Consider the following 12,500-nt stretch of genomic DNA (forward strand, 5'->3'; position numbering starts at 1 on the left):
TCACCATCAGTACGACCAAGAATATGTTTTCCGCGATGCGGATCCTGTGTTCTGCCTTACAAATAGGACAACGGAATGGATCGCATGCAGCGACCCAAAGAAACGACTCCGAAAAAGAGGGAAACGCGGCGGTGTTCTGGTCAGACTCCGAAAAAGGGCACATCGCGCACCACTTCCCAGCATTCTTCTTGCCAATGTCCAGTCTCTCGACAACAAGGTTGAAATCCGAGCAAGGGTGGCATTCCAGAGGGACATCAGAGACTGCAACGTTCTCTGCTTCACGGAAACATGGCTTACTGGGAAGACGCTATCCAGGGCGGTGCAGCCAACGGGTTTCTCCACGCATCGCGCCGACAGAAACATACATCTCTCTGGTAAGAAGAGTGGCGGGGGTGTATGCCTCATGACTAACGGGACATGGTGTGATGAAGGAAACATATAGGAACTCAAATCCTTCTGTTCACCTGATTTAGAATTCCTCACAATCAAATGTAGACCGCATTATCTTCCAAGAGAATTCTCTTCGATTATAATCACAGCCGTATATATCCCCCCCAAGCGGACACATCGATGGCTCTGAACGAACTTTATTTAACTCTTTGCAAACTGGAAACCATTTATCCGGAGGCTGCATTCATTGTAGCTGGGGATTTTAACAAAGCTAATCTGAAAACAAGACTCCCTAAATTTGATCAGCATATCGATTGCGCAACCAGGGGTGGTAAAACCCTGGATCATTGTTACTCTAACTTCCGCGACGCATATAAGGCCCTGCCCCACCCCCCTTTCGGGAAAGCTGACCACGACTCCATTTTGCTGATCCCTGCCTACAGGCAGAAACTAAAACAAGAGGCTCCCACGCTGAGGTCTGTCCAACGCTGGTCAGACCAAGCTGACTCTACACTCCAAGACTGCTTCCATCACGTGGACTGGGACATGTTCCGTATTGCGTCAGATGGAAATATTGACGAATACGCTGATTCGGTGTGCGAGTTCATTAGAACGTGCGGCGAAGATGTCGTTCCCATAGCAACGATAAAAACATTCCCAAACCAGAAACCGTGGATTGATGGCAGCATTCGCGTGAAACTGAAAGCGCGAACCACTGCTTTTAATCAGGGCAAGGTGTCTGGTAACATGTCCAAATATAAACAATGCAGCTATTCCCTCCGCAAGGCTATTAAACAAGCTAAGCGTCAGTACAGAGACAAAGTGGAATCTCAATTCAATGGCTCAGACACAAGAGGCATGTGGCAGGGTCTACAGTCAATCACGGACTACAAGAAGAAACTCAGCCCAGTCACGGACCAGGATGTCTTGCTCCCAGGCAGACTAAATAACTTTTTTGCCCGCTTTGAGGACAATACAGTGCCACTGACACGGCCTGCAACGAAAACATGCGGTCTCTCCTTCACTGCAGCCGAGGTGAGTAAGACATTCAAACGTTTTCCCCCTCGCACGGCTGCAGGCCGCGCCCTCAGAGCATGCGCAGACCAGCTGGCCGGTGTGTTTACGGACATATTCAATCAATCCCTATACCAGTCTGCTGTTCCCACATGCTTCAAGAGGGCCACCATTGTTCCTGTTCCCAAGAAAGCTAAGGTAACTGAGCTAAACGACTACCGCCCCGTAGCACTCACTTCCATCATCATGAAGTGCTTTGAGAGACTAGTCAAGGACCATATCACCTCCACCCTACCTGACACCCTAGACCCACTCCAATTTGCTTACCGCCCAAATAGGTCCACAGACGATGCAATCTCAACCACACTGCACACTGCCCTAACCCACCTGGACAAGAGGAATACCTATGTGAGAATGCTGTTCATCGACTACAGCTCGGCATTCAACACCATAGTACCCTCCAAGCTCGTCATCAAGCTCGAGACCCTGGGTCTCGACCCCGCCCTGTGCAACTGGGTACTGGACTTCCTGACGGGCCGCCCCCAGGTGGTGAGGGTAGGCAACAACATCTCCACCCTGCTGATCCTCAACACGGGGGCCCCACAAGGGTGCGTTCTGAGCCCTCTCCTGTACTCCCTGTTCACCCACGACTGCGTGGCCACGCACGCCTCCAACTCAATCATCAAGTTTGCGGACGACACAACAGTGGTAGGCTTGATTACCAACAACGACGAGACGGCCTACAGGGAGGAGGTGAGGGCCCTCGGAGTGTGGTGTCAGGAAAATAACCTCACACTCAACGTCAACAAAACTAAGGAGATGATTGTGGACTTCAGGAAACAGCAGAGGGAACACCCCCTATCCACATCGATGGAACAGTAGTGGAGAGGGTAGCAAGTTTTAAGTTCCTCGGCATACACATCACAGACAAACTGAATTGGTCCACTCACACTGGCCTCTTCAACCTCAGGAGGCTGAAGAAATTCGGCTTGTCACCAAAAGCACTCACAAACTTCTACAGATGCACAATCGAGAGCATCCTGACGGGCTGTATCACCACCTGGTACGGCAACTGCTCCGCCCTCAACTGTAAGGCTCTCCAGAGGGTAGTGAGGACTGCACAACGCATCACCGGGGGCAAACTACCTGCCCTCCAGGACACCTACACCACCCGATGTTACAGGAAGGCCATAAAGATCATCAAGGACATCAACCACCCGAATCACTGCCTGTTCACCCCGCTATCATCCAGAAGGCGAGGTCAGTACATGTGCATCAAAGCTGGGACCGAGAGACTGAAAAACAGCTTCTATCTCAAGGCCATCAGACTGTTAAACAGCCACCACTAACATTGAGTGGCTGCTGCCAACACACTGTCATTGACACTGACCCAACTCCAGCCACTTTAATAATGGGAATTGATGGGAAATGATGTAAATATATCACTAGCCACTTTAAACAATGCTACCTTATATAATGTTACTTACCCTACATTATTCATCTCATATGCATATGTATATACTGTACTCTACATCATCGACTGCATCCTTATGTAATACATGTATCACTAGCCACTTTAACTATGCCACTTTGTTTACTTTGTCTACACACTCATCTCATATGTATATACTGTACTCGATACCATCTACTGTATGCTGCTCTGTACCATCACTCATTCATATATCCTTATGTACATATTCCTTATCCCCTTACACTGTGTATAAGACAGTAGTTTTGGAATTGTTAGTTAGATTACTTGTTGGTTATCACTGCATTGTGAAGAAGCACAAGCAGAAGCACAAGCATTTCGCTACACTCGCATTAACATCTGCTAACCATGTGTATGTGACAAATAAAATTTGATTTGATTTGATTTTTACATTGTTTTCATTGAGGAAATGTACGAGTCTGCTGTTAATGATAATGCGGAGGATTTTACCAAGGTTGCTGTTGATACATATTCCACGGTAGTTATTGGGGTGCCAGGATGATGTTAAAGAGTTTAAGTATATTGGAGTAGATGTTTAAGTATAGCTTTCTGTATATTTGATCATTTCATTGAGGATACCATCAACACCACAGGCATTTTTGTGTTGGAGGGTATTTATTTTGTCCTGTAGCTCATTCAAGGTAATTGGAGAATCCAGAGGATTCTGGAATCCAGAGGGTTCTGGAATCCAGAGGGTTCTGGAATCCAGTAGGTTCTGGAATCCAGAGGGTTCTGGAATCCAGAGGGTTCTGGAATCCAGTAGGTTCTGGAATCCAGTGGGTTCTGGAATCCAGTAGGTTCTGGAATCCAGTGGGTTCTGGAATCCAGTGGGTTCTGGAATCCAGTAGGTTCTGGAATCCAGTGGGTTCTGGTAGTCTTTAATAGTTGATTCTAAGATTTTCTATTTGATCCTGTATATGGTTTTGCTCTTTGTTCTTTGTTATAGAGCCAAAAATATTGGAGAAGTGGTTTACCCATACATCTCCATTTTGGATAGATCATTCTTTGTGGTGGTGTTTGTTTAGTGTTTTCCAATTGTCCCAGAAGTGTTTAGAGTCTATGGATTCTTCAATTACATTGAGCTGATTTCTGACGTGCTGTTCCTTCTTTTTCCGTAGTGTATTTCTGTATTGTTTTAATGATTCACCATAGTGAAGGCGTAGACTCAGGTTTTCCGTAGTGTATTTCTATATTGTTTTAGTGATTCATCATAGTGAAGGCGTAGACTCAGGTTTTCCGTAGTGTATTTCTGTATTGTTTTAATGATTCATCATAGTGAAGGCGTAGACTCAGGTTTTCCGTAGAGTATTTCTATATTGTTTTAGTGATTCATCATAGTGAAGGCGTAGACTCAGGTTGTCCAGAACTCTATGTTTTTGGTTGGACAGGTTTCTCAATTTCTTTCTTAGATTTTTGCATTCTTCATAAACCATTTGTCATTGTTAATTTTCTTCGGTTTTCATTTTGACATTTCTAGATTTGATAAGGAAGCTGAGAGGTCAAAAATACTGTTTACATTTTCTACTGCCAAGTTTACACCTTCACTATTACAGTGAAACCTTTTGTCCAGGAAATTGTTTGGAAGGGATTGAATTTTGTTGATGTTGCTTAATAGATTTTTGGTACATTTCTACACTACATTCCTTCCATCTATAGCATTTCTTAATATTATTCAGTTCCTTTGGCTTTGATGCCTCATGATTGAGTATTGCTCTGTTCAAGTAGCCTGTGATTTTGCTGTGATCTGATAGGGGTGTCAGTGGGCTGACTGTGAACGCTCTGAGAGACTCTGGGTTGAGGTCAGTGATAAAGTAGTCTACAGTACAACTGCCAAGAGGTGTACCTACCATAGGAGTCCCCTCAAAGCCTACCATTAACTATGTACATACCCATACTCCATACCCCTCTAGGATGGAGAAAATGTCTTCATTAAAGTATGGTGATTTTAGTGGGGGGACATACATAGATATAGGTAGCACACAGGAGGACATTTTTCTCTGTTAAGATCATTTCATTTCGAATTTCTTGTCCAAGCTGGTCCTGCAAGCTGGTCCCCAAGACAGCAACACAATTAGAGAGTGGAGAGAGAGAGAGAGAGAGAGAGAGAGAGAGAGAGAGAGAGAGAGAGAGAGAGAGAGAGAGAGAGAGAGAGAGAGAGAGAGAGAGAGAGAGAGAGAGAGAGAGAGCAAACACAAACACACCCTACAGAGCCCCAGGACAGCAGCACAATTCGACCCAACCAAATAATGACTTTTTAATTACTTTGGAAAGAATTTTCAATAAAACACAGAAAACTAGAATGCTATTTGGCCCTAAACAGAAAGTACACAGGGGCAGAATACCTGATCACTGTGACTGACTCAAACTTAAGGAAAGCTTTGACTATGTACACACTCAGTGAGCATAGCCTTGCTATTGAGAAAGGCCGCCATAGACAGACCTGGCTCTCAAGAGAAGACAGGCTATGTGCTCACTGCCCACAAAATGAGGTGGAAACTGAGCTGCACTTCCTAACCTCCTGCCCAATGTATGACCATATTAGAGACACATATTTCCCTCAGATTACACAGATCCACAAAGAATTCAAAAACAAATCCAATTTTGATAAACTCCCATATCTACTGGGTGAAATACCACAGTGTGACATCACAGCAGCAAGATTTGTGACCTGTTGCCACAAGAAAAGGGCAACCAGTGAAGAACAAACACCATTGTAAATACAACCCATATTTATGCTTATTTATTTTATCTTGTGTCCTTTAACCATTTGTACATTGTTAAAACACTGTATATATATAATATGACATTTGTAATGTCTTTATTGTTTTGAAACTTCTGTAGGTGTAATGTTTACTGTTAATTTTTGTTGTTTTCCACTTTATATATTCACTTTGTATGTTGTCTACCTCACTTGCTTTGGCAATGTTAACACATGTTTCCCATGCCAATAAAGCCCTTGAATTGAATTGAATTGACAGAGAGAGAGAGAGAGAAGAGAGAGAGAGAGAGAGAGAGAGAGAGAGAGAGAGAGAGAGAGACAGAGACAGAGAGGTGGAAGGAGGATTATGTTGGTGCAGTCCTGTTATGTGCCGCTACTGTGCTGGTTGGCTCTATAGGGTCTATGTATCATCTGTCAGTTCTTTAAGGTTAAACTGGGGAAAAGTATTCCAAATAACACTGAAGACAAGAACCAGCCAACAGGGTCACAGCAGCAGGCCAGACCTGACATTTCCAAAACCTCCCGTCTGATACACACATGCATGTGTGTGTGTGTGAGTCCCTGTGTGTGTCGGCCTGTGTGTGTGTCTCTCTGTGTGTGTGTGTGTTTGTGTCTGTCTCTGTGTGTGTCTCTGCGTGTGTGTGTTCGTCTGTGTGTCGGTGTGTGTCTCTGTGTGTCTCTGTGTGTGTCTCTGCGTGTGTGTGTGTGTTTGTCTGTGTGTCGGTGTGTGTCTCTGCGTGTGTCGGTGTGTGTGTGTGTTTGTCTGTGTGTCGGTGTGTGTCTCTGCGTGTGTCGGTGAGTGTGTGTGTCTCTCTGTGTGTGTGTGTCTCTGTGTGTGTGTTTGTCTCTGCATGTGTCGGTGTGTGTGTGTGTGTGTGTGTGTGTGTGTGTGTGTGTGTGTGTGTGTGTGTGTGTGTGTGTGTGTGTGTGTGTGTGTGTGTGTGTGTGTGTGTGTGTGTGTGTGTGTGTGTGTGTGTGTGTGTGTGTGTGTGTGTGTGTGTGTGTGTTCTACACTAACTCATGTGAACAGTTAGCTTGCATATACACGTTATGTGTCCGTTTGCAACAAAATAATTTCTGATGTCAGCAAAGCATTAAATATATTAAATATTAAATTAAATATATGAATCAAATTTAGTTTACTTTGTTTACTTACTACTTACTTTGTCAAATGCAAATGGTCAAAGTTAAATGGTTTACTTTGTCCTTCAAATGTACTTCAAATGTACCACTCTGTCCATTTACACAACCTCTGAAATATCAATATCTAACCTCCTCTCTCTCTCTCCTCTGCTCCAGCCTCTCCTACATAATATCTAACCTCCTCTCTCTCTCCTCTGCTCCAGCCTCTCCTACATAATATCTAACCTCCCCTCTCTCCTCTGCTCCAGCCTCTCCTACATAATATCTAACCTCCTCTCTCTCCTCTGCTCCAGCCTCTCCTACATAATATCTAACCTCCTCTCTCTCCTCTGCTCCAGCCTCTCCTACATAATATCTAACCTCCTCTCTCTCTCCTCTGCTCCAGCCTCTCCTACATAATATCTAACCTCCTCTCTCTCCTCTGCTCCAGCCTCTCCTACATAATATCTAACCTCCTCTCTCTCCTCTGCTCCAGCCTCTCCTACATAATATCTAACCTCCTCTCTCTCCTCTGCTCCAGCCTCTCCTACATAATATCTAACCTCCTCTCTCTCTCCTCTGCTCCAGTCTCTCCTACGTAATGTCTAACCTCCTCTATCTCCTCTGCTCCAGCCTCTCCTACATAATATCTAACCTCCTCTCTCCCCCCTCCAATCCCAGTCCTTTCCATCGTCAGCCCATTGGCTGGCCTCCTCCTGCTCAGTAGCCATGATGCTTAGCAACGCTGTCGAGGTGCCCAGTCCCGGCCACGGGGGCATGTCCGGTCTCTCCGTGACGAGGGCGGCAGTGACGGGGAACGTCGTCCGGTCCTCCAGTATCTCGGGAGCCGTGTACAGCCTGGAGAAGAGTCCCGGCAGTGGCGGTGGGCCGGGAGAGGCGGGAACGCTGACCGGGAACAAGAAGAGACGATCCAGCCTTGGAGCCAAGATGGTGGCCATTGTGGGGCTGTCGCAGTGGAGCAAGAGTACCCTGCAGCTCAACCAGCAAGGTCAGTTTCACTGTGGTCTCACTGTTTTCAACTGGTTGTTTTGTGAGTTGCTGACGGCCATTTTGGGGCAGTGGAGCTACAGTAAAAGAAGAGTCCTGTTGCTCAACCAGCAAGGTGGGAGAAATCACAGGCGAACACAGTACATTATTCTTATTGATGAGGTTGCTGTTCGTACTCGGGCTTGGATGAGCACTCTCACTTTCCATCACTCATGTTTTCTCTCACATGTCTGGTTAATAATACTGTTCCACCTTCCTTCCCTCCTTCCTTCCTTCCTTCCTTCCTTCCTTCCTTCCTTCCTTCCTTCCTTCCTTCCTTCCTTCCTTCCTTCCTTCCTTCCTTCCTTCCTTCCTTCCTTCCTTCCTTCCCTCCTCCCTCCCTCCCTCCCTCCCTCCCTCCCTCCCTCCCTCCCTCCCTCCCTCCCTCCCTCCCTCCTCCCTCCCTCCCTCCCTTCCTTCTGTCCGTCCGTCCGTCCTTCCTTCCTTCCTTCCTTCCTTCCTTCCTTCCTTCCTTCCTTCCTATGACCTCAGTCTACTCTCTCTTTCTCTTCTCGTTGTTAGGTAATACTGTACATGATATACTTCTGACCCTTACTTGTTCCCTGCTTCCTCTGCTTGGAATCTCTCACCATTCCTGCTAGGTCAGAGCAGAATCTCTCACCATTCCTGCTAGGTCAGAGCAGAATCTCTCACCATTCCTGCTAGGTCAGAGCAGAATCTCTCACCATTCCTGCTAGGTCAGAGCAGAATCTCTCACCATTCCTGCGAGGTCAGAGCAGAATCTCTCACCATTCCTGCTAGGTCAGAGCAGAATCTCTCACCATTCCTGCTAGGTCAGAACAGAATCTCTCACCATTCCTGCTAGGTCAGAGCAGAATCACCATTCCTGCTAGGTCAGAGATTTTGTCACACTTCTCTTTCTCTCCATCTCTCTCACTATCCATTTGAGAGAGGGAGGAGAAGAGAGGGAGGAGAAGAGAGGGAGGAGAAGAGTAGAGAGGGGAAAAGTAGAGAGGGGAAGAGAGGGAGGAGAAGAGAGGGAGGAGAGCAGAGGGAGGAGAGCAGAGGGAGGAGAGCAGAGGGAGGAGAAGAGAGGGAGGACAAGAGAGGGAGGACAAGAGAGGGAGGAGAAGAGAGGGAGAAGAAGAGTAGAGAGGGGAAGAGAGGGAGGAGAGCAGAGGGAGGAGAAGAGAGGGAGGAGAAGAGAGGGAGGAGAGCAGAGGGAGGAGAGCAGAGGGAGGAGAAGAGAGGGAGGAGAAGAGAGGGAGGAGAGCAGAGGGAGGAGAAGAGAGGGAGGAGACGAGAGGGAGGAGAGCAGAGGGAGGAGATGAGAGGGAGGAGAGCAGAGGGAGGAGAGCAGAGGGAGGAGAGCAGAGGGAGGAGAGCAGAGGGAGGAGAAGAGAGGGAGGAGAAGAGAGGGAGGAGAAGAGTAGAGAGGGGAAGAGAGGGAGGCGAAGAGAGGGTGGAGAAGAGTAGAGAGGGGAAGAGAGGGAGGAGAAGAGTAGAGAGGGGAAGCGAGAGAGGAGAGCAGAGGGAGGAGAAGAGAGGGAGGAGAGCAGAGGGAGGAGAGCAGAGGGAGGAGAGCAGAGGGAGGAAAAGAAAGGGAGGAAAAGAAAGGGAGGAGAAGAGAGGGAGGAGAGCAGAGGGAGGAGAGCAGAGGGAGGAGAACAGAGGGAGGAGAAGAGAGGGAGGAGAGCAGAGGGAGGAGAAGAGAGGGAGGAGAGCAGAGGGAAGATAAGAACAGATGTAGTAGACCTTACAGTGAAATGCTTAATTACAAGCCCTTAAACAGCAATGAAGTTTTAAGAAAATTCCTAAAAATAAATGATTAAAGAGAAGCAGTAAAATAACAATAGCGAGACTATATACAGGGTATTACGGTACAGAGTCAATGTGGAGGCTATATACAGGGTATTACGGTACAGAGTCAATGTGGAGGCTATATACAGGGTATTACGGTACAGAGTCAATGTGGAGGCTATATACAGGGTATTACGGTACAGAGTCAATGTGGAGGCTATATACAGGGTATTACGGTACAGAGTCAATGTGGAGGCTGTATACAGGGTATTACGGTACAGAGTCAATGTGGAGGCTATATACAGGGTATTACGGTACAGAGTCAATGTGGAGGCTATATACAGGGTGTTATGGTACAGAGTCAATGTGGAGGCTATATACAGGGTGTTACGGTACAGAGTCAATGTGGAGGCTATATACATGGTATTACGGTACAGAGTCAATGTGGAGGCTGTATACAGGGTATTACGGTACAGAGTCAATGTGGAGGCTATATACAGGGTATTACGGTACAGAGTCAATGTGGAGGCTATATACAGGGTGTTACGGTACAGAGTCAATGTGGAGGCTATATACAGGGGGTACCGGTACAGAGTCAATGTGGAGGCTATATACAGGGTATTACGGTACAGAGTCAATGTGGAGGCTATATCCAGGGTGTTACGGTACAGAGTCAATGTGGAGGCTAGCATGGCGCTTGTAACGCCAGGGTAGTGGGTTCGATCCCCGGGACCACCCATACGTAGAATGTATGCACACATGACTGTAAGTCGCTCTGGTTAAAAGCGTCTGCTAAATGGCATATATTATTATTATATTATTATTATATACAGGGGGTACCGGTACAGAGTCAATGTGGAGACTATATACAGGGGGTACTGGTACAGAGTCAGTGTGGAGGCTGTATACAGGGTGTTACGGTACAGAGTCAGTGTGGAGGCTATATACAAGGTATTACGGTACAGAGTCAATGTGGAGGCTACATACAGGGGGTCCCGGTACAGAGTCAATGTAGAGGCTATATACAGGGGGTACTGGTACAGAGTCAATGTGGAGACTATATACAGGGGGTACTGGTACAGAGACAATGTGGAGGCTATAGACAGGGGGTACTGGTACAGAGTCAATGTGGAGGCTATAGACAGGGGGGTACCGGTACAGAGTCAATGTGGAGGCTATATACAGGGGGTACTGGTACAGAGTCAATGTGGAGGCTATATACAGGGGGTACTGGTACAGAGTCAATGTGGAGGCTATATACAGGGGGTACTGGTACAGAGTCAATGTGGAGGCTATATACAGGGGGTACCGGTACAGAGTCAATGTGGAGGCTATATACAGGGTATTACGGTACAGAGTCAATGTGGAGGCTATATACAGGGGGTACCGGTACAGAGTCAATGTGGAGGCTATATACAGGGTATTACGGTACAGAGTCAATGTGGAGGCTATATACAGGGGGTACCGGTACAGAGTCAATGTGGAGGCTATATACAGGGGGTACCGGTACAGAGTCAATGTTGAGGCTATATACAGGGTATTACGGTACAGAGTCAATGTGGAGGCTATATACAGGGGGTACCGGTACAGAGTCAATGTGGAGGCTATATACAGGGTACCGGTACAGAGTCAATGTGGAGGCTATATACAGGGTATTACGGTACAGAGTCAATGTGGAGGCTATATACAGGGGGTACCGGTACAGAGTCAATGTGGAGGCTATATACAGGGGGTACCGGTACAGAGTCAATGTGGAGGCTATATACAGGGTATTAGGGTACAGAGTCAATGTGGAGGCTATATACAGGGTATTACGGTACAGAGTCAATGTGGAGGCTACATACAGGGTATTACGGTACAGAGTCAATGTGGAGGCTATATACAGGGGGTACCGGTACAGAGTCAATGTGGAGGCTATATACAGGGGGTTCCGGTACAGAGTCAATGTGGAGGCTATATACAGGGTATTACGGTACAGAGTCAATGTGGAGGCTATATACAGGGTATTACGGTACAGAGTCAATGTGGAGGCTATATACAGGGGGTACCGGTACAGAGTCAATGTGGAGGCTATATACAGGGTACCGGTACAGAGTCAATGTGGAGGCTATATACAGGGGGTACTGGTACAGAGTCAATGTGGAGGCTATAGACAGGGGGTACTGGTACAGAGTCAATGTGGAGGCTAAATACAGGGGGTACCGGTACAGAGTCAATGTGGAGGCTAAATACAGGGGGTACCGGTACAGAGTCAATGTGGAGGCTAAATACAGGGGGTACCAGTACAGAGTCAATGTGGAGGCTATATACAGGGGGTATAGATGCATAGATGAGGCACCGGTTAGTCAAGGTAATTGAGATAATATGTACATATATGTAGAGTTATTAAAGTGACTATGCATAGATGATAACACAGAGTACCAGCTGCATAGAAGAACAGGCGGGGGGGGGGGACCATGCAAATAGTCTGGGAAGCCATTTGATGAGATGTTCAGGAGTCTTATGGCTTTGGGGGTAGAAGCTGTTTAGAAGCCTCTTGGACCCAGACAGTACCGCTTGCCGTTTGGTAGCAGACAGAACAGTCTATGACCGGAGGGGCTGGGGTCTGACAATTTTTAGGGCCTTCCTCTGACACCGCCTGGTATAGAGGTCCTGGATGGCAGGAAGCTTGGCTCCAGTGATGTTCTGGGCCGTACGCACTACCCTCTGTAGTGCCTTGCGGTCAGAGGCCGAGCAGTTGCCATACCAGGCAGTGATGCTTGCACATTGTAAAACACACACACACACAAACTACTGTTTTGGGGCAGAAGAGCTCCTAGTTACCCACCGTCCTTACTTCCCCTTTCCTCTTCTCAATGTTTTACTTTATTTTATTTCACCTTTATTTAACCAGGTAGGCAAGTTGAGAACAAGTTCTCATTTACAATTGCGACCTGGCCAAGATAAAGCAAAGCAGTT

The 12,500-nt window shown here is 46.9% G+C and overlaps 1 protein-coding gene across 1 annotated transcript in view; it reads left to right on the plus strand.

Moving 5' to 3' along the window:
- LOC124013162 (regulating synaptic membrane exocytosis protein 3-like) overlaps window positions 1-12,500 on the plus strand; it is a 98,557-nt gene that overhangs the window by 15,293 nt on the left and 70,764 nt on the right. The window contains exon 2 of the mRNA XM_046327368.1: window positions 7,416-7,743. Within this exon, the coding sequence (XP_046183324.1) occupies window positions 7,464-7,743 (280 nt within the window). The 5' untranslated portion in view covers window positions 7,416-7,463. The remainder of the gene's footprint in view (window positions 1-7,415; window positions 7,744-12,500) is intronic.

Source organism: Oncorhynchus gorbuscha, linkage group LG24, assembly GCF_021184085.1.
Source record: "Oncorhynchus gorbuscha isolate QuinsamMale2020 ecotype Even-year linkage group LG24, OgorEven_v1.0, whole genome shotgun sequence".
Lineage (NCBI taxonomy): Eukaryota > Metazoa > Chordata > Actinopteri > Salmoniformes > Salmonidae > Oncorhynchus > Oncorhynchus gorbuscha.